We start from the raw sequence: 27796 nt of genomic DNA, 5'->3' as shown, positions 1-27796 counted from the left end.
CCTGTGGAACTGAGCTGATACTAGGAAAGAAACTTTTGCCTCTCTGAGCCTCTAGAGACCTAACGGCACTGAAATAGATAGATGGGTGGATGGTTTGATTCAGCAGGGCTTTTTTTGTAGCAGGAACTCCTTTGCATATTAGGCCACACACCCCTGCTGCAGCCAATCCTCCTGCAGCTTACAGTAGGCCCTGTAAGAAGAGCCTAGAAGCTCTTGGAAGATTGTCTACATCGGGGTGTGTGGCCTAATATGCAAAGGAGTACCTGCTACAACCCCTCCTCCCGCCCGTGACTCAGTATTAGGCAGCTTCATCTGAAGAAGGAAGAGCTGGTTTTCTACCCTGCCCTTCACTACTTGAAGGAGTCCAAGCAGCTTACAGTCATCTTCCCTGCCTCTCCCCACAACAGTCCCCTTGTGAGGCAGATGGGCTGAGAGAATTCTGAGAGAACTGTGACTGGCCCAAGGTCACCTAGAAGGCCCCATGGGGAAGAGGAGTGGGGAAATCGAAGCCGGTTCTCCAGATTAGAATCTGCCGCTCTTAACCACTACACCAAACTGAGAATCCTCATTAGCTTTTGGAGAGGCTGTGGCTCAGCAGATGCTTCCTGCGCACAGGGTGCCCTAGGTACGGTCCCCAACTCTCTTGTTCCAGCGTTGAGAAAGTCTGTGCTGCTACTGGTTAATCTAAGCAGCTCAACTACTGTTGCCTACAAGCGCAATAAAATAAGCTAATAAAACCTACAGAGTGTTCTTATATGAAGTCTGTTGTCTTCCTGATCTTTCTTCCACCCACCAAGCACAGGAAGGCTCATGTATAGATTAAAGAGTGTAGGTAGCCAACATTTGAACATAAGAGAAGCCATGTTGGATCAGGCCAATGGGCCGCCCAGTTCAACACTAAGGGTGATTTCCCACACAGCTTACCGAGGAGCGAAGTCCCTCCTCACCGCGCAGCATCTGCTCCAATTTCCCACCAACTGCTCCACGGATTCAGGAAGTTCCGCACCTTTTGCGTCTCAAATGGAAATTGCTTAAACCCTAGTTTACGTTAGCAACGCAAAAGGTGCGGCACTTCCTGAATCTGCGGAGCAGTTGATGGGAAATCCGAGCAGACGCTGCGCGGTGAGGAAGGACTCACTGTTGCCCCCCCCCCCAAGCACCAAGAATACAGAGCATCACTGCCCCAGACAGTTCCACCAGTACGCTGTGGCTAATAGCCACTGATGGATCTCTGCTCCATATGTTTATCCAATCCCCTCTTGAAGCTGTTTAGGCCTGGTTAAAGCTGTGGAGCCCCTTTTATTTCAGCTAATCAAAAACGTCACAACATAGCGTGCAGTCTTTGGAGTTCTCCTGTATTCTTAGCTGGGTTGGATGATCAGCAAGGAAAAGCAAAAAAAAAAAAAAAAAAAGATTGAGGAAGGAGAGAAGAAATACGTTGTTTCAGGGTCCTGGATTTGCAGCCTGTGTTCTTATCATGGGATGCTGGTGTTACAGACTTAATGGGAATAGAAATCCCCCACCTTTTGGAGCCTGTGGGCACCTTTGGGATTCTGACAGAGGCGCAACCACAAAATGGCTGCTGGAGGAAATGGAACCAGCCACAAAACATCAGGGAGTGAAGTTGTGCATAACCAGAGGTGGTTTTGTTGAAAAATAGGTGGTGGACCTCATTAGCATAACTCATTAGCATGTGCTGCCCCCCACCAACCAAAAACAACCAGATGCAAGAAAGGAGAGCCTTGGGTGAGTGAAGCCTGCTTGGGCTAATTAGAGGTCCAGCCAGCCCAAGCAGGCCTCACTCACCTGGGGCCTCACTCACCTGGGGCTCTCCTTGGCCACGCCCCCCCAGTCAAAAAGCCAGCAAGTCACCCACCAACCAAAATCATATAAGAAGTGGAGAAAGGGTTGCATGGACTTCTCCAGAGGTTAATGAGGGCTGCTGGGGGTGTGGCCAAGCTCCTGATGGCTGGCTACCTGCTCTCCTAATCCAGAGATTGTTATGCAGCTGTACCTCCTATTCAATGGACAAGGTGGGGAGGAGGAGGGGGAACCCTCAGAAAGCTTCAGGAGCTGTGCTGCTGTGAGCTCCTGCTGAATTCAAGGCTTGCTCAGTACTCTGCTCAGTAAGACTTCAAGATTTCAGGCAGGTGCTCTGTTTATCAGGATGTCTTTTAGAATGAACATGTTTAAAAATATTTTCTTGCACGCACACATATAGCATACATACTGAGCTAGTTAGAAACTTGTCTCGGGAGTATCAGTCTTCATTTTTCAGGCTGGGTAAAAGCCACATCTGGCCCCTCCCACTTTCAAAAAGTGCATGAGATCACCATGACACCTACAGGCACCATCTTGGGGGCCTCAGGATTAGGTAGTGTTGAGTGCAAAACACCCTTTCATGTTCTTTTATATTCTGCTGAGGACTGCTGGGACGAAGGAAGACAGAGAACGGGGTTCTTCTAGTTGTGAAATTGATTTGTTTTTCTAATATTGTCTCTTGGAGAACTTGAAGCAGAAGATGCAAGGTTATGACTTTCTTGCCAGTACTCAGTGCCAGTCTATACTGGTTTATTTTCACCCCCTGGGCTCTCCCTTTTCTGAATGTAAAAAAGCAGCAATTAAATCCAATCCAGACTAAATGAGAGGCACAGGACCCTTGTAGAGCAGGGGTAGCCAACGGTAGCTCTCTAGATGTTTTTTTGCCTACAACTCCCATCAGCCCCAGCCATTGGCCATGCTCGCTGGGGCTGATGGGAGTTGTAGGCAAAAAACATCTGGAGAGCTACCCCTGGCCACCCCTGTTGTAGAGTCAAAAGCAAAGGGTAAATGTTGTTAACCGCCTTTATGCTGCTGGCTGCCTTGAGTCTGTATGGAATGGGCGGGATATAAATGTATCGCAAATAAATAAATAAATGTGGTGGTCCTTATGTTAAGAAAGCTGGAGACTAAGCATTTGTCCTGGAGACTTGGTGGTGGTTGGAGGCCAATAAGCAAAGCTGTGTTTGAAGACAAAGTAAAAGTAGGGCATTTCATCTGCATTCATAGTCTCTCTCTCGGCTTGGCTTCGCGAACGAAGATTTAAGAAGGGTGCAATAGTCCACGTCTGCTGCAGGCTCGCTGGTGGCTGACAAGACCAATGCATTCATAGTAAAGAAGAGCCTATTGCCTTTTGAAGCTGACCGGGGAGCGGGGCAGAAATGGTGGGTTCTGAATTGCATGTTGTCTTTCTAGCACAAGCACTGCATTTTTCAAGAGAGAGGCCTTGCTTCTGAGGGTGCATTTGTAAGCTGTACTTAAGAGAGCCAGTTTGGTGTAGTGGTTAGGAGCACAGACTCTAATCTGGGAGAGCCAAGTTTGAGTCCCCACGGCTCCACATACAGCTGCTGGAGTGACCTTGGATCAGTCACAAGTTCTCAGCAAACCTGGTCTCTCAAGAGCGGTTTTCTGAGGTCTCTCAGTCCCACCTACCTCACAAGGTGTCTGTTGTGGGGAGAGGAAGGAACAGGCGATTGTAAGCCACTCTGAGACTCCAAGTGACGGGCGGGGTTGAAATCCAGTCTTTTCTCCTTTTCCTTTCCCTTCTCCTCTCCAGAGAGCCAGCAGTTTCCTACAGAAAATCCTGAATTAAAGACCCAGGTTGGTAAGGGCTGGAAGCATTCTTCATCAGAATGGCCACTGTGCGTTCCTGATCAACCCTCCCTTAATTTTATAAGGCACATGCTTGCCAGATGGAACTTCACCTGGTTCAGCATTTTGTTACTGAAGATGGCAGTGATGAAGCAAACCAGGCCTCCCATGCTTCCGTTTTTCAGGAAACTTTCAGGGTTGGTGGGAAGAGGGACCAGATCCCAGGGACCCTAGTGACCATGGAGGAACCGGCCAAGTCACGCAGTTAGTTTTCATAGGATGCTGGGGTGGAATAATTGCCTGGTGGTGGGGGCACTGTGGTGGCTCTTGGCAGGTGTGAATGGAGGGAAAGGAAACGGCCCGGTTTTCATACAGTAATGTAACAGCTTTGCCTTGACTTGGATGTCTCAGGCTAGCCCAGTCTCATCAGGTCCTGGTACAGGGGTGGCCATACTAGCTTAATATAAGAGCCACAGAGAATAAACATCAGATGCATGAGAGCTGGGAGGGAGAGGTAGAAAGAAAGCAGCTTTTAACTTTAAATGCATTCTCCAAGCTGCTAGCTGACTTGGCTTGGCAAAGTGATTGAAAAAGTGAAATGCCCTCTCCGAGCTGGCCAAGGGATTGGTGGGAGCTTCAAGAGCCATACAATATGTGTGAAAGAGCCATGTGTGGCTCCCGAGCCACAGTTTGGCCACCCTTGTCCTGGAAGCTAAGCAGGGTCATCCCCGGCTAGAACTTGGATGGGAGACTGTCCAGGAAGTCCGAGGTTGCGGTGTCGATTTAAGTGACAGCAAACCACCTCGGTTCATCTGTTACCTTGGAAACTGTACAGGGTCGCTCTAAGTTGTCTGCAACTTGGCAGTGTTTCCTACTACTGTAACAGCGGCTTCTCAAACCATCCCATGTGGCTTAAATAAAGGAACAAAACTGCAGCAATCCATGTGTGTAGTCAGCATTCTGAACACTCTAAAGTTTTGAAGAGGAGCAAGTTTCTAGGCCTGGATTTAGAGTAGATAAGGGCAAAAGGGCAAGTTTGTGACTTCCCTTCCCTGGCAGCCTGGAGTGGTATGGTGTAGAACCAGTATTTCTGAGTGGCTTGCGAGGCATTTTATTTACTGACAAAATTTATAGCCTGGCTTTCTGACCTTGAAGAGAGGGTGCAACCTGCAAACATTGGTAAAATTTGCAAATGTTTTGATTCCGCACACTAGAAACTGAACTAGAAAAGGGCATAGAAACTGATGGTGTCCTCCAGAGCTATCTAGCATTATTTCAAGCAGTCATCAGCTAAAAGAGTGGGGTAAACTTGACCAGAGCTTGATCCAGCAAAGCACAGCTTCTTTATCTCATCCGGTACACCAGCGTCTTAACAAACTTACCCACCACCAGGCAAAAGGGCCTGCAGGTGTGGACAGCTGAAGAAGACTGCAAATTTATACTCCGCCCTTCTCTCTGAACTCAAAGCGGCTTACAATCTCCTTTAACTTCCTCCTCCACAAAAGACACCCTGTGAGGTGGGTGGAGCTGAGAGAGCTCTCACAGCAGCTGCCCTTTCAAGCACAACTCCAGCAAGCGCTACGGCTAATCCAAGGCCATTCCAGCAGCTGCAAGTGGAGGAGAGGGGAATCAAACCCGGTTCTCTCAGATAGGAGTCTGTACACTTAACTACATCAAACTGGCACCAAACTGAATGATCTGGAATGCTCAGAAGCAGTCTGTTTATAGACACAGGACCTGGCTGTGTCTGGGTGATGTTTTAGTCTCCCTTTTATGGAAGACTAAGAAAAGGAAGACAAAGAAAAGGATTGAGACTCATTCTTTCCCAGATCTGCAGCATGAGCTATTGTGCAAGGGACACACCCCCTTGCATGGATTGCCAGTAGGTCCGTTTTGGTGTCAATGGTATGCTGTTCTCTCAATAATTTTCATGTTAGAATGGTAGTTGGCTGAAACACAGGACTTTTCCTTCCTGGGCAAGTCACTAATTGCTGTGCTGGATTGGAGCAAAAGTTCTTCTAGGCCAGTATTGTCCCCCTTAACAACCAGCTTCTAGGAAGAATGACAAGAAAGGCATTATGGAGACAGCCAGCTCCGTTTCTTCCCAGAAGGATATTATGCTAAACTGCTGCTGCACATGGATGCTACCCAAAACAACAAGGCTAACTGCCACTGAGAAACCTATCATTTATTGAATGTATCTGTAAGAAGATCAGCAGAGTTCTTGGTGTTGCACGCAGACTGGCTCTGGTTCGATCTCTGGCATCTCCAGTTAAGAGGATCACATTGTGACATGGAAGACTTGAATCCTCTACCTAGTCCTCTAACCAGTTTGGTGTAGTGGTTTAGAGCGTGGATTCTAATCTGGAGCTCTTTCAACCCCACCTACCTCACAGGGTGTCTGTTGTGGGCAGAGAAAGGGAAAAGAGATTGTAAGCTGCTCTGAGAGAAGTCGCCTCTTCTTCTGCTGTTCAGAGTATACTAGACTGACCTTGATAGAACTAGTGGTCCGATTCAGTTTAATGGGTTGAAATTAATTCAGAAGAATTTCCAGCTCAACATTAGGAAGAACTTCATGACCGTTAGAGCAGCTCCTCAGTGGAGCGGGCTTCCTCGGGAGGTGGGGGGCTCTCCTTCTTTGAAGATTTTTAAACAAAGGCTAGATGGCCATCTGACAGCAATGCTGATCCTGTACACTTAGGGGGAGAGATATTTGTGAATTTCCTTCAGGGGGTTGGACTAGATGACCCTAGGGATCCCGTCCAACTCTATGATTCTAATGTTGTTTCACATGCTGCTGTGAATAAACTGGTGTCAGCAAAGGAGGTTTATTCAGTTCTGGCAGAAGTCTGGGTAGAAAGCAAGCATTGTCTGGAGGAAACCTCTTGGTGTAATGAACCCAGCAAAGTGTACATGTCCTATGCAGAACAAAGTGAGGACAAGAGGGGGGGGGGGGAGAGAAACCAGCAACAGCAAATGATAGGGTCACTGTAGCAAGCACAGATCCAGCCTTGCAAAGTCCTTGCAGGATGGAAATGCTCTCAACAGCCCATCTCCACGTTAATCCATTTTTCTCTGACACCAAGTAGGATCCTGCAAGGGACACATTCGTAATGTCAAAAATCTGTACATTGTTTCACAAGGGCTGCCAGTACTTGAGTGGTTAGGGCACCAAATGCGTAGGTGCAGAATTTTTTTAAAAAAACTTCAGTGGTTCAGTTTCTGAACAATCACCCCAGATCATTCTGCAAACAGCGAGACTTTTATACATGTTCCAGTTAACAAACACATCACTCACTGGATCAAGTAAGCCTAGCTCAAAAGCCTTGGGCTAGAAATTCTAACGCTTTATCGCCCTCTAATGTTCCAATGAGGAAAAGCATACAGTAATTTTAACTGTGGGTGGGCCACATCCTTGCTGGTAGCTACTGATTCTGTTAGGATGGACCTGCACAGTCCAGCTGAAAGCTATGCCCTTTTAAGTTCAAGGAATCACAGTGGGAAACAGGTGCTCAGTCACAGGTCTGAGAAGTGCTTAGCTTCGTTAGGCCTGTAGTAGCTATCACATTGTTGTGCCTAAAACAGCTCCTTTGCAGCACAGAAAGGTAGAAGAGTGACTGAGTGCTGCTGCCTTTTAAGGAACAGAATTCTGTAACCCAACATGCCTGGATAACAAGGCCAGTGGTCTTGAGTGGAGAGAGGTTCAAGCAGGGGTGGCCAAACTGCAGCTCAGGAGCCACACGTGGCTCTTTCACAGATATTGTGTGGCTCTTGCGGCATCCACCACCCTGTCAGCCACCTTGGAGAAGGCATTTCTCTCTTTAAATCACTTCTCCAAGCCAAGCCAGCTGGTGGCTTAGATAATGCATTTAAAGTTGCCTTCTTTCCATCTCTCGCCATCTACTTTCCTTCCTTCCAGCTCGCAACCATCTAACGTTTATTCTAAGTGGCTCTTACATTAAGCAAATTTGGCCACCCCTGGGTACAAGGGATAGGGTGAAATGTTTCTTGCCCATCACACAAGGGAATACGTGGAACTCACTCCCAAGATGTGTGGTGGTGATGGTCACTCGCATAGTTCCGATGAAGGTTCGATAAAGTCATGGAAGAAAGGGCTGCCACTGAACTTGAGAAGCCAAACAAACCCTCCATGATTGGAAGCAGGCTAACTTTAGATGTTGGGAGCGAGCAACAGTTTTTACACTGTCCCGCTCCCGGTCGTTTCTGGCCGACTGTTACTGGAGACAGAAGGCTGGACTGGACAAGGTTTAGGAGACCCCCTTTCAGGAGAAAGCCTCGCTGACCAGAAGAAATTAAAAACACACATTACAGAGTGGGGTTTTTTGCCAGTTTTATTGAACCAATAACATTCCTACTGATAACAATGAAAGAAATTTCAGCAAGTATAAACGCTATACAGTTTTAACAAACCCCATTGTTCCGTACCTATAAATAGATTTTTTTTTCAAAACCTCATAAAAAGTGCAGATCTTATGAATTGCTGTTAACAGGTTAATACACACACATAAATTCCTTTATTGAAAAATACTTGGGTTCTCCACCCACCCCCCGCGTCTCAGCTCAATAAAAAGTTCCTTCAGCATCTGTTCAGATACAATTCAAGTTGAGTAACTAGAGAAGGAAGGGAGGATCACGTAAGCTGAGCCAACTGGACTGGGGCTTATCCCCAAATCCACCTATGCAAGAGAGTTCTGTTTATGCTAGCTAACGCCTCTGTTCTGTCTGTGCGAGGACCTGAGGCCTAGTTTCAAAAGGCGTTGATGGTGGCTAAGCCAGAAGAGCTCACCTGCTGGATTCTGTACTTGCCCAGCATCTTGTTCAAAGGGGGCATCCACTTTGTGTTGCCAGGTAGCCCAGCTTAAACGAGTCTTTGGGTGGGCACTATGCGAGCTCTTCTCGTTTGCCTCGGCCACTGTTAAAGGTTAGAGTCCGGCTCAAGTCATACACTAGCAACCCATGTGAAATGGTTTTTGAGGGGAAGAGGATTAGAGTGTCTAAGATTCACGCAAGCACCTAAGGCACACTCTTGTAGGGAAGCACCCTCCCCGTGGGTACAGGAAAAGGTGCTCCCCACGCAGCTCTCGTGTTGCACCGAGTCCAGCCTGGGCTTGTCCCAATACAAAACAGAACGAGTTACCACCCTTGATACTTTCCCACAGAAATACGTTAAATCCCTGTTCCTTTCCCCTTTCATAGCTAAGAATACATCGGAGAGACAGACAGAGGCAATAAGCAAACTGCGGGTGAAACCTGCCCTACGAAGACAACCTCCCATTTGAGAATTTACTGTATATGTTGCCAGCAGGCAAAACGAAAGAGACTTAAGCTCTAGCCGGCTTCCTCAGAGCTCAATTTAGGAAGCAGGAGGACAGGAATACATATAGGATGTACATCGAGATGGGTAGCAGTGCTAGTCTGTCTGTAGCAGCAGAGAACAGCAAGAGTTCAGCAGCACTTAACAGCAGACTAAAAATCTGTGGCAGGGTATGAGCTTATATCTGAAGCAGTGACTGACAAAAAGGTAAAAGTAGTCCCCTGTACAAGCACCAGTCGTTTCTGACTCCGGGGTGACGTCGCATCACAATGTTTTCACAGCAGACTTTTTACAGGGTGGTTTGCCACTGCCTTCCCCAGTCATCTACACTTTCTCCCCAGCAAGCTGGGTACTAATTTTACCAACCTTGGAAGAATGGAAGGCTGCGTCAACCTGGAGCTGGCTACCTGAACCAGCTTCCACTGGGATTGAACTCAGGTCGTGAGCAGAGGGCTCAGACGGCAGTACTGCAGCTTTACCAGTCTGCGCCACGGGGCTCTTATCCTGCCACAAATTTTGTTAAATCTTTCAGGTGCTACTGAACTCCTGCTCTTTTCTACTACATACTGGATGGGTTGGCCACAAGCCGCTGGTACTTGCTTACAGATGCTGGACGGCGCACAGCTCAACAACAAGGGAGCCAACAGGGAAAGGGGCTGCCTCCCTGACGGAACTGTTGGTTGGCCAACCAGTCTGGTCTCGCACCGGGATTGAGGCGCTTCCTGAAAGTCAGAGGGAATCAGCACCTCGTTCTCTTTCATGCTCGCTTCTGCATCCCTCTGAACACATCCAAGCAAGCAGTAGGGCCACTGGTGCGTTTAGTCTGCCCCCCGCCCCCCATATAACTCCCTCGACTTAAAGGCAATCTCTCGTGGAGGATAAACGTCGTTTTGCAGGGATAGTTCTAAGCGGCTATGGATTTGTTGAGTCAGTTGCTTTACAAAACAAGAGGAAAAAAAATAAAAAAAAATCAACACTTTAAAGCCTATAAACACGTCACCTCTCTCGCCCTCACGCAACACACACGCACAAACGTACGGCCCCCCGACATTATAAAGGGGTACAACTCCTAAACTGCGTCATCGATAAGCTTATTCTACTTACAGCCACAATGTAGTACGCGCAACTGAGAGTGGGAGATCTTGAAGGATCAAACAGTCCACTTCAGTTTGGGCCACAGCCCTAAGCTTCATAAATCTTTTTTTTTTTCTCTTAAAGTTACAGTAACAAAAGTACAGGACCACAAAGGCCTATCACAGCTTCTAAAAAGTACACTAGGTGAAGGGGGTGGGGGGTGGGGAAGCTGACAGAAGAGAAGCAATGTCAATACTGGTGAATTTTTGAGTTAGCTGGGGAGACCAGGCAGTGTGCTACATGTACTGCTTTCCAACTTGGGGTCAATTCGCTCGGCTAATCTGCCCATGCACAGCAAGCCATTTTGCTCTCAGCACAGACTGCGCTGCAAATGCAAGTCAGGGATAGATGGCTTCTGTGTTCTTTAGCATTATGCTATTCTCCGGGCACTAACAGAGGGACATCACCATCCAACCTCACCTTGGGTGGCCAGGCTTAACAAGAAAAGCGCTATCACTTAGCAGTCAGGACTTTTCCAAATACCATGTGTACGTATTGGGGGGGGGGGGGGGGCACTGAAAAATAAACACACTTCCTGAAATCTTAAAAAAGCTTCATTGACTTTCCTAAATGTGCACAAGGTAGCATATGAGAGTAATTTATGTGAACTACAGGAGGAGCCTTATTGCTCCTTTATGGTGAGGGGTAGGGCTTTTTTTTGTAGAAAAAGCCTAGCAAGAACTCATTTACATATTAGGCCACACCCCCTGATGCCAAGCCAGCCGGAACTGCATTCCTGGGTGTTCCTGCACAAAAAAAGCCCTGGTGAGGGGGAATGTTTCATGGAATCATAGAGTTGGAAGGGACCTCTAGTTGGAAGGGTCATCTAGTCCAACCCCCTGCACAATGCAGGAAACTCACAAACACCTCCCCCTAAATTCACAGGATCTTCATTGCTGTCAGATGGCCATCTGTTTAAAAACCTCCCACGGAGGTTACTGACCTCCCATGGAGATTACTCCCACGGAGGTTATGGCTACTGAGGGAAGAGGGCCAAATAAAAGTGCATTTCTTATCGTGAGCAGAAGCCTCGGCTTTGCGTGCTATGGGAAGTCTTCCTCCCACTCAATGGGAAAGGAGAGCACCAAGCTAGATTTGGGGTTTGTGACAATCTGGGCAACCCCCTTGCCATCTTCATGCAGGGCAGGGCAGTATGATGAGGGACAGTGCAGTACAATGGGTAGAGAGCTGGTCTAGATCCAAGCAGACCCGGGTTCAGAATGCCCCTCTGGCTCTGAAGAGTGCTGGGTGATCTCAAGTCAGTCAATCTCAGCCTAACTTACCTCAAAGGATTGTTGTGAGGATAAGACTAGAGAGGAGAACCATGCGTGCTACCCTGAGCTACCCTTGGAGGAAATGCGGGGTTTAAAAAACCCCAGTAAATATGTGGAACCGATCACTTATCATACTTGGAGTGTGATCATGCACATGGACCCTGAAAAAGCATGAACTCTGTTCTAGGCAGCTTGGGAGTGGGAGGGAGGCAACCTGCCCAGCACATTCATGATATTAAGGAGGCCATATATGTCTGTTACACAGCTACCTGTAACTCACCTATCCTTGGCTAAGAAGTTGAAATGTTTTGGAATGAGCAGATTGTTAAATTGCCCGTAGGCTACCAATGCACTAGCAGATCCCTCTGTGCCTTTTTCAGGAGGCCTGCTTAACCTTTTGACATTTCAGCTATCGCAGATGACACATGACACTGATTTTCACTGAGTCAGATCCTTGGTCTATCACGGCCAGTATTGTCTACTCAGATTGGTAGTTTTGGTGCTTAGCCACGTTGGTCTGAAGCACCAGGACGAAGTTTGAGTCCAGTGGGGTCTTTAAGACCAACAAAGTTTTATTCCTGGTATAAGCTTTCATGCACATGCACGCAAAAGCTTATACCGGGAATAAAACTTCGTTGGTCTTAAAACTTTGTTGGTCTTCACCGCATAGCATAAAATGCATATTTTTAAAAAATCATGCTCTGCCATATCACACAAAAGCACAGGCGGAGAGGACAAAATTTTGTTGCTGTTGTTTTGTTTGGTGACCTAGAGAGCACTCTACTGGGAAACAGAGTTTTGTTCAATTTCTCCAGCCACTCTAGAAATGGCTGGCTGCATCTCTCCCTTGCACTGTCAGTTCTATGACGGTTTTTTTTAAAAAAGCAAATAATTCCTTTGACTGCTTTGTATCTGCATCAAGCTCCTACAGAGGCCTCCTTTCTGAAAACAGTACTGGGCAGAGAAGCTGATAAAGATACTGAAAATTCCACCGCTTGTTTGGAAAAACATTCCAAATGAACTGGAGCTGAAGCACAAAGGGTCATTTTGGTTCCTCCTCTTAAACTTCCCAAATCGCAGTGATTGTAGAAAGCAAAACTTAAAGTTTCCAGTGACAGTAGATAAACAGATCTGCTTTTAAAAAAACAACTGCAAGGTTCCTTCCCTGACCCTTGAAATCCTGCTATACATCCTAGAGTCCTACGATGGAAAGGTCTGGGTGAGATGTCCTACCCACTCAAGACTTCTGTTGCCTCCTTTTTACATTCACATCAGTGCTTTCTGCAGTAGCTACACAATGAAACTTCCCTAGAGGGCTTGGAATTCTGCATGGCTAAACCACAGAATGTTTAATTTAAGGCGGAATACAGCAACTCCTACAAAGGACAAGCCCCCCACCAAGCTATGAACTGCCTAAAACAGAGTTGGAAGAACAAGGCTTCTGGCATAAGTCATTATTTATTCCAGTTGCAGGATCTGGGTTTTCAGGATGGATTGACCAGGTACTTCTAAGGGCCCTAAAGTTCTGACTCCATGCACACAGTTTTTGTCCATGCAATCAGACAGGCAACCTCCTTCAAAAAATGAACAGTAAGTAACTCTCTCTCTCTCTCTCTCGGCTTGGCTTCGCGAACGAAGATTTAAGAAGGGTGCAATAGCCCACGTCTGCTGCAGGCTCGCTGGTGGCTGACAAGACCAATGCGGGACAGGCAGGTCCGGCCACAGCGGCTGCAGGGAAAAGTCTGATTTAGGGTTGGTCCTGTAGCAGTGCGATTCTTCCTCAATCTCCTTTTGTCCTCAAGACCAGCTATGCGTGTGTTCTCAAAGGAAGAGACAGCCTGGTGGATGGTGTGCCTCCATGCTTTGCGATCTGAGGCTAGGTCAGACCACTGGTGATGGTTGATGTGACAGGTGCTAAGGGATTTCTTCAAGGAGTCCTTGTACCTCTTCTTTGGTGCTCCTCTATTTCGATGGCCGGTGGAGAGTTCGCCATACAGGGCAATCTTGGGAAGGCGGTGGTTTTCCATCCTAGAAATATGCCCTGCCCAGCGCAGCTGCGTCTTCAACAGCAGTGCCTCGATGCTGGTAACCTCTGCCCGCTTGAGGACTTCAGTGTTGGTCACAAAGTCACTCCAGTGGATGTTGAGGATGGTGCGAAGGCAGCGCTGATGAAAGCGCTCAAGGAGTCGCAGGTGATGACGGTATAAAACCCACGATTCGGAGCCATAGATGAGGGTTGTCATCACAACCGCTTTGTAAACATTGATCTTTGTGCCTTTTTTCAGATGCTTGTTGCTCCACACTCTTTTGTGCAGTCGGCCAAATGCACGGTTTGCCTTTGCCAGCCTGTTGTCAATCTCCTTGTCGATCTTGGCATCTGAGGAGATGATGCACCCCAGGTAGCTGAACTGCTGGACTGTCTTCAGAACTGATTCACCCACAGTGATGCAGGGAGGGTGATAATCTTCCTGGGGTGCAGGCTGGTGGAGAACTTCTGTCTTCTTCAGACTAACTTCTAGGCCGAATAGTCTACATCCGCTATCGCACCGATGGCAGCCTGTTCAACCTGAGGCGACTAAAGGCACACTCCAAGACAATGGAAAAACTCATCCGAGAGCTACTGTTTGCTGACGATGCTGCACTCGTCTCCCACTCGGTATCAGCTCTGCAGCATATGACGTCCTGCTTTGCAGAGGCTGCCAAGCTATTCGGCCTAGAAGTAATAAGTAAGTAACTAAGGGCACTCAAAACCAGCACTGTGTCCCTTCATGTTATTTCACTGTGACTGATTTCTCACTAGCCTTATGCTGCTCTCTGCGGGGGTTCCATCGGATTTCACACTATCTGCCCCAGGGCTGCAACTAGCTTTGCCTTTTTCGCGTGGCAAACAGAAACTGGTTTTTAGAGGTTTCTGTTTGCCACGTGAAAGAGGTGAAGCTAGTTGCAGCCCCGGGGCAGACACTGTGAAATCTGACGGAACCCCCACAGAGAAGAGGAGTGTGAGAGCGGCGTAAGGTTTGTGAGAAATCGGTCTGTGTTTCTCCTCTCACTGCTCTTCCTGTGCTTACACCTGTGCTTGGAATGGAAGGCTCAGGATTTGAACCTCCCCCCCTTGAAACTGCTAAGCTTGTGTGATCGCATCTAGGTGCGCACACACACCCCTTCCATACAGTTGACTCAGTTTGTGCCTCTACAACAGCCTGGAATAGCTTCTGAGGAATAAAAGCAGCAGAAGAGCTTCCCCATCTCATGAAGCAGCCAAAGTTCCAAGCCCTGCCCTCCCATTCCTTCCTTCACTGTATTTGGATCCCACTGTACTGCTCCAAAGAGCCCTCAGGGTATCCTGAGGCAGCCAAAGTCCTGTTCCCGCAGTTGTCACTAGCCAACACTCTTCTCTTGCCCCTTGGATGACCACTGAGATAAGATTCAGCCCTGGAGGTTGCTTGCTGCCAACACCTAAAGTCACACTAAGGAAGCAAAGAAAAAAAAATTATGCTTACGGAAGATGGACATACATTTCTGATGGCCGGTAGGCAATAAACCTTGATTGCTTCACATTCACACGTGCTAATTCTGTCTCTAAAAAATACATTTCTGCACATTTAAAATTTGGCACATTTAGGAGCTTAGAGGGGTACACTGAGCATAAGGTACAATCATGTTTGCTTAGATGCCTACTCTGAATGTCAACATTTTTTTTTAAACAAAATCACATTCTGTATATACATAAAGCTATATACTAGATCATGACCATGTAAATGCTATACTTTGAATCAAATGCCGCCTCACAAAAACCGGCTTGATAACTTTCAAGTTTGCCACTATACTTCTAAGGACGACGCAAGCTGCTTCTCCAATGGCAGGTCCCAACCTAGAAAGCCACATGTGGATCTGGCACCATGTGAAATCAAGTTTCTGTTTATGGATCCTTTTAATATGTAGAGATATATATTTCACAAAGAAATAAATACAATGTTGTATTCGAGATTCAAAGCTTAATTGTTTCTCACACGATGACCACTCAGTTCACATAAAGGAAACACCGACAACAAAAGGCACTAATGTTTCCACAGTAAGAACACCGACTTCACTTAGAAAGAAAGAAAAACCCCAAACTTGACCTTTTCGAACCAAAATTAAAGCAGTTTCAATTTACTGATTCTAGTCAGCTTGGGTCTATAGATCCAAACAGACATGCAGGGAGGCATAAAGGTGTTTAAGGCCTCCCCTGCTTGCTTCACCCCACCCCCAATACTACACACATGGCTGCTTTTCTCCCAACACTGAAATGCACAACTGGAAGCTAGCTGGAGGAGGGGGGTTTCAGGGGAAAGATCAAATACCCCCTTTCCTTTGCTCAACCATTATCTTCTTCACATCATCTCCTCATTTGGCCACCTTGCAGATGTTCAGTGAGGACCTAGACATCTTGATCCAGGTCTCTTTATCTCTCCTCCCCCCCCCCCCCAAAAAAAATCCCAACTCCTATGTACAGCCACAATTCTGGCAAAGTCTCATGGATTTCAGGGTGAGCAGTAAATTGTTCTACTAAAATCAATGTGACTTATTGAGCAGCTTTGGACAGATTGATCTTAACACAGCTAGCCAAATGTGTGTCTGACTCCAGCATTCAGTACTGCCCTTTTCTAAATGGAACCTGCACAAATGACTTATGTGGACATCAGCTGCACACTGTTGGCCAATTGTTACAATGACTTCATGTGCAGTAGAATGAATGGATGGAGCCATTCTTCAAAGTACAGAACACCAGCTTGGCTGGATTGTGCCTGAAGCTTCTACAGACTCTACCCCCACCAAGTCAATTACCATTTATGTTTTGCAAGGACACACTGATCAGTCATTTGCATAATTTCTTCTACAGGTTTACCTATACTGCAGGTTTGAAGTTGCTCTTTCACAGGGAACTGCAACTCTGGTAGGCCAGGGGTCTCCAACCAAGAAAACTCTCAAGACTTTTCAAGCTACAGTTCCTAGAATGATTTAGAATGTGGCCATGGCCATTCAACCAATATAAGCCAATAGCAGAAGGATAGATATACCCATAGAAGTTTCTCCCATGCAAGAACAGTTTACAGTTCCAACTTCAGGAGGAAACAGTGAACAATGATTTCAGCACCTGAAAAACAACAATCACACTATAGCGATTCTTAGACAAAGAAAGTAGTAAAAAAAAGAAAAGACTCAAATTCAGCTCCCCACCCCCTCCCCGGTCTGGTTCATCATTTCAACTTGGAAGGACTTCCACGATCTCTCTCATAAAACAAAACCATTATAGTAGACCAACAGAAAAGTTGCCCTTCTGTAGCTCATTGAAAGGAGACAGAAACCTCATTCTGTTCATTGCAGACATAGATAAAAGCAAATCTTGAAGGGAGGGGAAGCCCAAACCCTGCCATTTGGCACAGTCCAGCAAAAGCTATTTATAACTAAGGCTAATTGAAAACGGCATTATTTAGGTTTAGGTTTGGGGCAAAGCAATAACAACCCCCTAGCAGAGAAGAATGCTATTGTGCCCAAATCACTGAAATGTCCGCAGCCTTGCCTGATGAACAGGGGAAGGCTATTGCCCATGCTTGCGGGCTTTTCAAGGGCATCTGACAAGCCACGACTAGCACCAGAAGGCAGGACTAGATGGACAATTGGTCCAGCCCAGGAGGGCTGTTCTTCTGGATTTCTGAAATTGTGATGGGACGCAAGCCTTGCTGGGTCTTAGCTATTTTGACTTCAAGGGGATACAGCTGTCACTAATGCTTCCTGGAGTGAACCTTGCGTTAAACAGCAGTTCCTTTTAGCAGTTTGCTAAAAGTTTTTTCAACATCTCTTCAGGCACTTTGCTGAATCATTTACACAACGCAAAAGTAAAGCTATAAAAACACTGACATTTTGTGCTCTGGAGGAAAAAAAAGTCAGTGTAGTCAAGCGACGCAAAGCAATTTTTAAAAATCTGACTTTTCAGCAGCTCCTTTTTTCAGTCCCCCCCCCCCTGCAGCCCACAATATCAGCTGTCAACAGGAACGATCTATCAGGTCCTGCGGTTGCATATCCTCAGGTTCAATTTCTATGGAGCCTGCACTGAGCTTCTCCAATGGAAGGAACTGGGCATGCACATAGCGAGGCATTCTCTGCATGGATGCTTTGACATCCCAACCGCAGCAGAGCATTCAAAGTGAGAGCTAAACGTGCCAGGCAGGTCACGGGCAGTGATAAAATCTCGGAAGAGAAAGCTACTTCTTTGCGGCTGTTTCAAATGGGACCCTCCAGCAGTTAACTCTGTTAGGGAAAAGCCTGCTTGCTCTGTTTCATATTGCACTTCCTTTGTTCACTCACATCAATGGAGAGACAAGATTTTCAGCTTTAAGATAATTAAAAAAAAAAAAGTCCAGATGCTGGAGAAAATTACGGGAAAGGAAACATCTAAAAGCTTAAATGCTAATGCAATTTATCCTTAAATTAAAATAAAAAACCCAATCTTATAAAGAAACCAGCAATCGAGAAAGAAGAGGCCACAGCTCAACGATAAAGCGCATGCTTTATATGTAAAAAAGGTTCCAGGTTCAAAATCTGACACCTCCAGTTTAAAGATTCTCAGCACGCAAGGTTCCAAAACATGCTTGCCTGAGACCTTGGGAGAAGACACCAAGCCACATCAGACAGCACCGGGCAACATGCACAGACGGGGCCAGAATAGTGTAAGGCTTTGTATGTTCAAAGCTTTCAGAAGAGAAGCTGTAATTTCATTGCTTATTTTTCACATGCATAAAGGCCCTGAGCACAACATCTGTCCCCTCCATTTAAAAGAATCTCAGGCAGTAGAAGAGACCCTCCCTCCAGTTAGAGTGGATCTCAGTGAACTTCGTGGAAAAACTGACCCAGCAATACCAGAGCTCCTTAATGCAATCATGTCTACATTGCTTATTTGATCGGTTAAGGTGTGCTGAATTGGCAAACGCCACATAATTACCTGATTTCCCAAGCCAGTGAACTTTGATTTAAATTCTGGGAAGAAGTCCTTAAATGCGACATAAAAGATCAAATATTCCAGGCTAAACTGGTTTGCAGATGGGGCTACAAGTACCCTCCAATGGTCGTCGAGAAAAGCGGAAACGCAGGCAAAAAAGAGAAGGCCACTGCTGAACCAGAGGGTTCAGCTGAAATGGATGTGGTTAAAAACTTTCTTACAGTCGGAAGAGGAAGTACTTGAATGCTGTGCGCCAGCAGCACAACACAGAAGTCGCAGGAGGTCCTTTCACATTACAAAAGCTGCAGAGGGCAGCTGCGTCTGCTTTGCACACAGCCTCCACACTGCAGCAATACAAAGTGTCTGGGGACACTTGCAGAGTAAGCCAACTGAGCAGTTCAGTTTAAAACAAAGCACAGACTAGAAAAAAACTGCATTATAATAGCCTAAAAAGAACGTCAGGGGAAGGGGAAGAGTGTGAAGTTCCATTGCTGGATTCCATTCACATGAAACAGGATTTGGGGATATACCAGGAAAAGAGATAAAACCGCCAAAGAGAATCCTGGGTAAGAGAGGAATGGCAAGAATAATAAAAAAAAAAGTTTAGGGTTTGCAAGCAATACTCCAGCTGGAAACAACTGAAGAAGTGGTGTTCTTCAGTATTAATTTTACTATCATTAGTAATGTTAAGCATCAAGGGGGGGAAAGAGAGAAAAGATATAGGATATCATTGCACGTTAACAGCCGCCGGAAACGCGGCTTCAGCTTTGACACTAGAGAATCAAATAACCCGATGCTACACCGCAAGCAGCTTTCGCTACGCATCTGTTTGGAAGCTTTATTCACGCGCTTGCAGGGATGCTTCAGGTCAAGTGACGGGTTATGGCACGGAGAGCATAGAGAAGCTCAGCTTGCATGCGGGCCTCCATCAGAAGCAGGTTGACGTGGACCTGTTGGACAAACAGACAAAAGGGTGAGGCTCTCAACCATGAGGACCAAGGGACGTCCTCACCGCCTGTGAACACCAGCATCAAGTGGTGACTTGTCGCATGAATAAGTCACTGAAGTACCAGACAGAATTTCTGTATTTCCCCATGTCACTCACATGCAGTGACTTTCAGTAACATTGGCTGGCAAATCTTTTTTTCCAAGTCTCAGCATATTTTGTGAAAGTGAGACACACAACCCAGAGTTTTTTTCTCTTGATGGCTCTGTTATGCAGGACTTTACATGACTTTGGGTCAATCATAAGTTTGTCAGAAGGAGGTGGCGGGCTCTCGGGAGGTGGTGGGCTCTCCTTCCTTGGAGGTTTTTAAGCAGAGGTTAGATGGCCATCTGACAGCAATGAAGATCCTGTGAATTTGGGGGGAGGTATTTGTGAGTTTCCTGCATTGTGCAGCGGGTTGGACTAGTTGACCCTGGAGGTCCCTTCCAGCTCTATGATTCTAAGAAGCAGTGTTCCCTCTAAGCAGAGTTAGTGTGAGCTAGGCTCACAGTTTTTTAGCCTCTAACTCATACATATTTGACTTAGGAAAAATGGCCCCAGATCAAACTAATTTATACAGTGGCTCACAACTTTAATACCAGTAGCTCACAAAGTAGAATTTTTGCTCACAAGACTCTGCAGCTGAGAAGGAACATTGGTCAGGAGTGGTTCCTCTTGAGCAATTTCTGTCAGAGCTCTCAGCCCCACCTACCTCACAGAGTGTCTGCTGTGGGAAGGGAAGGAGATTGTAAGCCACTCTGAGACTCCTTCAGGTAATGAAGGGCGGGGTATAAATCCAATCTCCTCTTCTTCTAAGTCACTGCTCTGTGAGTGTCTGATTTGTTTACAGATATGGAAGCTTTCCTCCACAGCAACAGCATTAGGTTTGTTGTCTGCACAGATAAGAGAGGGTGCCCCTCCTGTGTATGCGATGATCAACACTTACCTTCTCCGAGTGCTTGAACTGGCGCCAGTAACTGTCATACATGCGCTTGGTAGTTCTCTCTGGGTAGCAGGTCACTGTCTTAATGTAAACCTTCAAGCTCCGTTCCAGTAACTGATTAACTTCTCCATAATCGTAGTCGTCATACCTAAGCAAAATTAAGCCAGCCTGAATCTCACTGTCAGGAGCACGTGGCTTCAAAGGAATCTCCCTTCACTGCACAAACTATAGTAAATCTTTTGCCTGCATAAATCTGATTACAAGTCTCATGAAACAGATGCAGATTTGTTCTATTAAATTTCTCAACAGAATTTCAAACAGATTCAAAAATCACTGACTTTCATGATGCTCTTGGGGTTGAAGACACATGACTGCCAGGCCTGAGGCCCTTGGAAATGACATTTATTTATTTATTTTTCATATTTATATCCCGTCCTCCCTGCGAAAGCAGGCTCAGGGCGGGAATGGGAGTGAGTGGCGGGAATGGCTCCCAGGTGCCACTGTTCCCTGGAAGGGATCCCACACGCCATTATCTCCCTCTGAGTAGCTGCTTGTGGGACTGCTGAAGAAAGCTGCACAGATCAGCTGCTTGAGAAACAGAATGACACACCCACTTGCATTTAAAAAGTTGTCTAGGAGGAGGAGGAGGGGGTTTTACTTCACGCTAACTACTCTCTTTCATTGTTACACTGAAAATATTTATTTTGTTATGGTAAAAGAATTAGTGGCTTGACCTGGGTAAGCCCAGGTGAGCCCAGTCTTGGAATAGAACATTTTTTCGTAATGGACAAGCAGCAGCCAATATGCGAAACATTCAACCGTTCTGGTCTCCTCCCGAAATCCCTTTTTCCCCTGTTTCCACAGGTCAAAGAAGTTATGAGACAAGAAGCCATGTTTGTGTGTGTCCTTCCATCATGTGTAGGGCACAAAGACAGTAGTATAATGAACAGAAAATGGAGCACACACAGGTGAGGGTGGCAAAGCTCTCATTGCTGCTGCTCACCTCACCACCCAGCCAGGCTCCAACAGCCCAAATGGCCTCGGATGGGGCAAAAGCACTGGAATACAGCATGCGCTCCATTTCTATACAAAACTGATTCCTCCACACACCCTCCTCTACACCTGTGAATGGGAGGACACATGAAACAAATATGAATTCTGCTGCTTAGCTTGGTCCTGACTCAGTGGGCACCACCAGTTACTGCCGGCCTTTTGACTCCTTTTCCGTTCAACATATAGCCACCATTCCCCCTCCCCATTTAATTGCCCAGCAGGAGCCCTGAGAGGGTGTGAAGATGAAGTACCCCGTCCTGTTGATTTGTCCTTAGTTTTGGTTTTAAAATAGACCAAAGTGCAAGAACTCCTCTGCATATTAGGCCACACACCCCTGATGTAGCCAATCCTCCAAGAGCTTACAGTAGGCCCTGTAATACCAGACCTGTCGGCTCTTGGAGGACTGGCTACATCAGGGCTACAAAGGAGTTCCTGCTACAAAAAAAAGCCCTGCCAAAGTGGTTCAATGGTTAACAGGAAAAAGACATTCCCACTAGCTCTCTTGCTCCACAGCTGGTTTTCTAATCTTACTGTGCAGAGAGGGGGCTTTTTTATTTGAAGTCACACAACATTTTGATGCTACATCTCTATGTCCACTCATACCTCCCAATGGTGTGAGAGCTACTTATGCTGTTCAATATATGCAGCATGGCCAAAGGGACCTCTAAATACATTCACCGACTCACTCACTTTGGTGACGTACCTGATTCCAAACATACAGTGAACATAATTAAATAAAGCTCTTCTCAACATGGTTGTGTCAACATCTTCATGCGTAGCCATAGTGTTGTACGTGAGGTTGTAGACCATGCGGAACTTCTCGTCCAAAAGATGCCCAATGTCAGAATAAAGCCTGTTCACAAGGGAGAACCCATGATTTTCCCAGGTATAGTCCTGAAAAAGAAAAGACCACTGGATGTTTATAGAAGTGGTAGTTGTATCTGAGTCCTACAGAATGGTTCTTGAAGGCAGTTCTGCAGCTACTCCTCCCGAGTTCCTTCAAGTACCTCTCTCTATTTGGTTTCTCCAGCATACAACCACAATGTCAGTAAACATACCTGGGCCCGAAACGTTGGTAGATGTTCTTCGCCCCGCCTAGCAAAGTCTTTGTACCCAAAACCAGGATCTTCAATGTAGCGGGAAACGTCGGCTATGGAAAGTATTTCATCATCAAATGCTAGGAAAGAAAAGGATACAGGGCACTAAGTGTGTGCTTTTTGTTATTAAAGGAAGATATTAAGGGGTTTAAATCTGTGTTAGCATGCCCACATTTTATGTTCTAGTTGCAAACAAAAACATAGCCTTGGCTTCTCTCTTATTTCAAGGATAGGTAAAGCCATTGTTATACACAATGTAGTCTGGGCAATGAAAAGAAGCTGGGAAGATAACAGAAATCTTCATAGCAACCAAGGTATAAGAGGAGAACATGAGCCACTAATTTAAGACCCAAGTGGCCACAAATTTAGGGCTCTGCTGCCAAGGTAGAAGAATCAGAATGAATGTCATACCCTTACAAAAAACAAGGATCCTTCCATAGGGAGAATTTTCATGTTGAAAAGGGGAAGCTGGTCATACAAATTCAACAGCCTGGACATATTTTGGTTGACAAGGGATCAGCATGGCTTGAACTACCATCCTACACATACTGTTGGGATCATATGCACTGATTAATACAGTAAATCAGGGGTGGCCAAACTTGCTCGGGAACTACACGTGGCTCTTTCACACACATTGCGTGGCTCTCAAAGCCCTCACTACCCAGTCTGCTGACTTGGAAAAGGCATTTCTCTCTTTTAAATCACTTATCCAGGCCAACTGGCAGCTTGAAGAATACATTTAAAGTTGCTTTCTTTGCACCTCTTCCTCTCTTTCCTCATCTATTTGCCTTCCTTTCCTTCCTTGTGGCTCTCAAGCATCTGACATTCATGTCTTGTGGCTCTCAAGCAGCTGACGTTTAGTCTGTGGCTCTTACATTAAGCAAGTTTGGCCACCTCTGCAGTAGATCCTCATCCTTTAAAAATTAGAGCCTTCTTGGCATTGCTGAAGATTTCAGTGAAATAAATGAAGGCTAAGAGCCATAACATAACAAAGCATTACAGAAGAACACCAACAAAACCATCACTAAGTAAGGACATTTGCTCTGTCCAGAAACCCCCCACCTCCCACCTGTCCCCCCCCCAATTATCAGAAGAGTTGGTTTTATACCCTGCCCTTGACATCTGTAAAATTGGCTGTGGGTGGCCTTGGCATTCATCTTGGCTTACTTTCAAGTGCCCAGACAAGGGTGGGTTGGGAAACCTGCTGTGTCTACTGCAAACATCTTTAAAAATCCCTCTGTTAATCCAAAAATCACAAGGGATGCTTTTATCTTTCTTTCTGGTTCATTAGTCAATCAAAACAAAATTCTGCGTGGGAAGAAACTTGCTTGGCAACAGTCCAAACAGGCCCTCACTACAGTTTTTTAAAAATCCAAATTGTTAAGCCTAATTGTTTGACTTTTGGTTTTCTGATTCCTGCAATCTCTTTTGGCTCTCTCTAGAGGGAGATCTGCATCAACATTTTAGAACAAACCCAAAAATGACTGGGCTTTTTGACTCCAATCCTGAGTGCAAGAATTTCCACCACTTTCCACCAAGTTCAATCACATAAGGACACTTGTGTCCCACAGATGCTAAACACCTTTCCTTTTTGAAAATAAGTAGAAGTAATGAATGGCAAAAGTTTCAAAACTATGTGGAAGAACACTGGAGAGTGAAAGGACACTTGGTGATATTTGATAATGGATAACTTGTTTATTAGCTATTTTTAATTTACTGAGACAAGAATGATAGTTAAAATGAGAGTATGAGAAAATATTTTGTTCTTTCTTAAAAGATTATAATAAGATAGATAATATGACTTAATTTAGTAATATACTGGATCATTAATCGGACGAGGTAATAACCATAAAGAAGTATAAGTTCCTTTTTTCTTTTTAAACAGTTTTTTTTAAATGTTAAATTACCTTTATTGCTTTTATATTGTAAGTAACACTGGGGAAGTCTTAAAAGGGAGGAGGGGAGGTGGAAAATGTGATGCAACATATTGACTTTTATTTGAGAGAAGTAAATGAAATAGTGATATAATATGTTGTAGAATAATAAAACTTGTTTTTACACAGAAAATAAGTAGAAGTGAGCCAAGAGAGGGACAAGGTGCTGCCTGTTACCTTCAGGAGAGCTGCTTTTGAGAAGTAGCCACTACCCCTTTTAAATCCACCAGTCTGTTCACGGTTCAAATCATCTATTGTAGGCCTGCTTCAGGCTCCAGCTCATGAGCATTTGTGACTGATAAGACACCCTTTCAGAAATCATGGTTAGCTCTGCTCTGCAATAACCGCAGATCAATTTAGAGATTGGCTTGTTACAGACTGCCATCCATCTCTATGACTACTGAATTTAATGCATTTCACACAACTGATCTTGTATTAGATTAAACCAAGAATGAATGAAGAACAAACGAAAGTGTAACACTTAACCCTCTCCCCTCAACGAAACTCTAAGGAAATGCCTAAATTGGGGATGTCAAATCCAAATCCAGCAGATACCGCAAGCCCTCATCAATATTTTACTTCTTGAAGTAGATGCTTAAAAAAACCCATCGTTTGAAATACCACATTCCACCATCACCCACTCTGGATTTCTTTTGTGTTCTTAGAACATTTAGAGTATGAACACAGTGATGAACAAGTATTTGCTTCACCCTCTCCTGAAACACAGAGCAGCAAGAATTCCTGCACTGGAGAAGCCAGCTATAAAAATGAGTGTGTGTGAGCACCTGTCCAAAAATGCACCAGCCTTGAAAATGGTTCAGGTATCTGGATCAAATATGGCAGATGCAGCACAGGCCAGACTGAAGACCCCTAAAAGGGCCCAAGAAACCCCCCTGGATTTATATTTGGCAGTCCTGTTCTAAGATCTTATTCACATACCCGGAGAAATCCCTGCAGAGCAGATTTGTTGTGACTGAACCACATCAGGCTGCAAGAGAACATCTGAATATAATAGAAGCCATGTTGGATCAGGCCAGTGGCCCATCCAGTTCAACACTCAGTGTCCCACAGTGGCCAAAAACCAGGTTCCATCAGGAGGTCCATCAATGGGGCCAGAACTCCAGAAGCCCTCCCATTGTTGCCCCCCAAGCACCGAGAATATGGAGCATCTCCGTCCCAGATAAGCGTGTTCCATCTATACCTTGTAGCTAATAGCCACTGGTGGACTTCTGCTCCATGTGTTTATCCAATCCCCTCATGCAGCTGCCACCACTTCTTAGGGCAGTGAATTCCAAATGCTAATTACTCTTTGGGTGAAGAAGTACTTTTCCAGTATCCAAATTTGCAGCTTTGAAAAAATTAGCACATCATAGAAATCTAGGCTAGAATCTTACTCCATTATGGGCTATTCACCCCTTTCTTTTTAATATAAGAGGACAACCAACCTACATCTGCAACCTGAAGCAGGACAGTACCAGGAAGGCTGTTATGGGGATTCCTTACATCTCATCTCAACAAAGAAAGGATACAGCAGCAACACTTGTCTGCCAGTGGGTGGAACCACTTGTTTTCTTTGAATTCCTTTTGACTCAGTTCAACTCTGGCTCTTGAGCAATGCTTCTGAATGCGGAATAAAGGGCTCAAAAGAAAACAGACTAGGAGAAGTACCTTCAGTGACAACTAGGAGGCTCTCCGTCTTCTCCTTTTCAAAGCGAGTGTCCATCTCCTCCTGGGAGGCCTCCTCATCCTCCTTCTCCTCCTGCAGCCTCCTCATTCTGTTCATCAGAGCCTCCAGCTCACTTAAAGAATCTGAGATCTAAAACACATCACAAGATACAAGGAATGCAACAAGCTGGGAGAGTGAATGCTTCTGAAGTTGCTGGTCAAAGAAAGCCTTGCCCCTTGTTAAATTGTATTGTTTTTTGTGTTATATACATGTCTGGTGTTATTTTGATTATGGACTTTAAAAGTTTTTTAAAAATAAGTAACAAAACAGGTAAGTGTGTGTGGGGGGGAAGAGGCTGAGAAAAATATACAAACCAAACTGTTCCCCTGTTTCTCCAGGAAAAGCTTCTACCCCCAAGTTTCTGCTGTATACTCAGGTCCAGACGAAAATGTGGAGTTGCACAAACACACTCTGCACTCTGCTTGGTGTTCTTATTTTGCACAACTCTGTATTATTTTTTAGAGATGTTTTAATTGTTTTCCACTGTATATGTTACAATTTCCTATCAGCTGATGCCAGTCACAGTGACTGAAGAAGGAGCTGGTTTTATACTCTGCCCTTCACTATCTGAAGGAGTCTTGGAGCGGCTTACAATCACCTCCCTTTCCTCTCCCTACAAACAAGCACTCTGTGAGGCAGGTGGAGCTGAGAGTGCTCTGAGAGAACTGCTACTGGCCCAAGGTCACCCAACAGGCCTCATGTGGAGGAGAAGTAGGAAATCAAACCTGGTTCTGCAAATCACAGTCCACTGCTCTTAACCACTACACCAAACTGACTCAACTGGTAAGAGGTCATTCCAGGAAATGAAGCCCACTCTCAATCACTGAAAACCTTATTTAACCATTCCTCTGGTTGTTAAGGTTTTAGCAGCTATTGCTCAGATGATACACTAGAATACAGTGAATATCCTGTGTACAAAGAAGAAAGAAAGAAATCCTGCAGGGGGCAATAAGCTCTAGCTAGACAAGACTATGGGAGACGCCCTTTCCACAGGGGCTCCTCTTTGCCTGTCTTAAGCTTTTCTGCTAGGACTGTCTAGAACTTTCTCCCAGTTAGCAGGGAAGCTAGGTTTATCTCTTCTCTTTACTGTCCAGTTTGTTAGTTCCCCAATAACACTTCCTTGACTCTTTAATCAGTTCCATGACCTGGGTTCTAAACAGGCATTCTACCAACACATTATTCGTGCAACAGAAACAAAGGCTGTTGATTTTTTAAATAGGGGGGAATCAAAGATTCTTGGGAGGTGTGGAGAAACTCCATCTTAGTCAATGTTGGTGCTTCATTGGAAGGGAACATTAAACTACTAAAGTAGGCTTTGGCCTAGCCTCCCTCCAGCCCCTCCTCCCTTCCAGAGTTAAACCATCAACTCTAGGGGAAAGCCTCCTAGAGGGGCAGGGAGTTCTTTTATTTGAGTTAGGCGGGAAAAGGCCAGTCCGCAGCTGGCCCTCGAAGAGAAAAGTTGTGAGTCTGTGGGCTCCTGACTGTGGGAGAGGCCTACTCAAGAGGAGGAGGACCCCAGGCAGTCAGACCGAGTAAGTAATTCACAAGGTAGACCAAGTTTACACCAGGGACGAGAGGATGCGTTTGAATCCACCTTTTATTTGCCCTTCTTGTTGCTGATCAGGTGCTGTGCTACACTTTTACATGTAACTGTTTTTGTTTTTTTATTTTTTTATTCTCTTCTTATTAAACATTTTGTTCTGTTT

At 45.5% G+C, this 27796-nt stretch overlaps 2 protein-coding genes across 2 annotated transcripts in view; both read right to left on the bottom strand.

Annotated features, from left to right (window-relative positions):
- Positions 1 to 27796, bottom strand: part of CWC15 (CWC15 spliceosome associated protein homolog) — a 206603-nt gene that overhangs the window by 88453 nt on the left and 90354 nt on the right. The gene's annotated exons all lie outside the window — the stretch shown is intronic.
- Positions 17905 to 27796, bottom strand: part of SESN3 (sestrin 3) — an 85267-nt gene continuing 75375 nt past the window's right edge. The window contains exons 6-10 of the mRNA XM_060234916.1: positions 26033 to 26180; positions 22392 to 22510; positions 22037 to 22227; positions 20284 to 20428; positions 17905 to 19302 (exon numbers count right to left, since the gene is read on the bottom strand). Coding sequence (XP_060090899.1) covers positions 19216 to 19302; positions 20284 to 20428; positions 22037 to 22227; positions 22392 to 22510; positions 26033 to 26180 — 690 coding nt within the window. The 3' untranslated portion in view covers positions 17905 to 19215. The remainder of the gene's footprint in view (positions 19303 to 20283; positions 20429 to 22036; positions 22228 to 22391; positions 22511 to 26032; positions 26181 to 27796) is intronic.

This window comes from Heteronotia binoei, chromosome 3 (assembly GCF_032191835.1).
Source record: "Heteronotia binoei isolate CCM8104 ecotype False Entrance Well chromosome 3, APGP_CSIRO_Hbin_v1, whole genome shotgun sequence".
Classification (NCBI taxonomy): Eukaryota; Metazoa; Chordata; class Lepidosauria; order Squamata; family Gekkonidae; genus Heteronotia; species Heteronotia binoei.
Note: the sequence above shows the minus strand (reverse complement) of the source record. Positions and strands in the feature narration are given on the sequence as shown.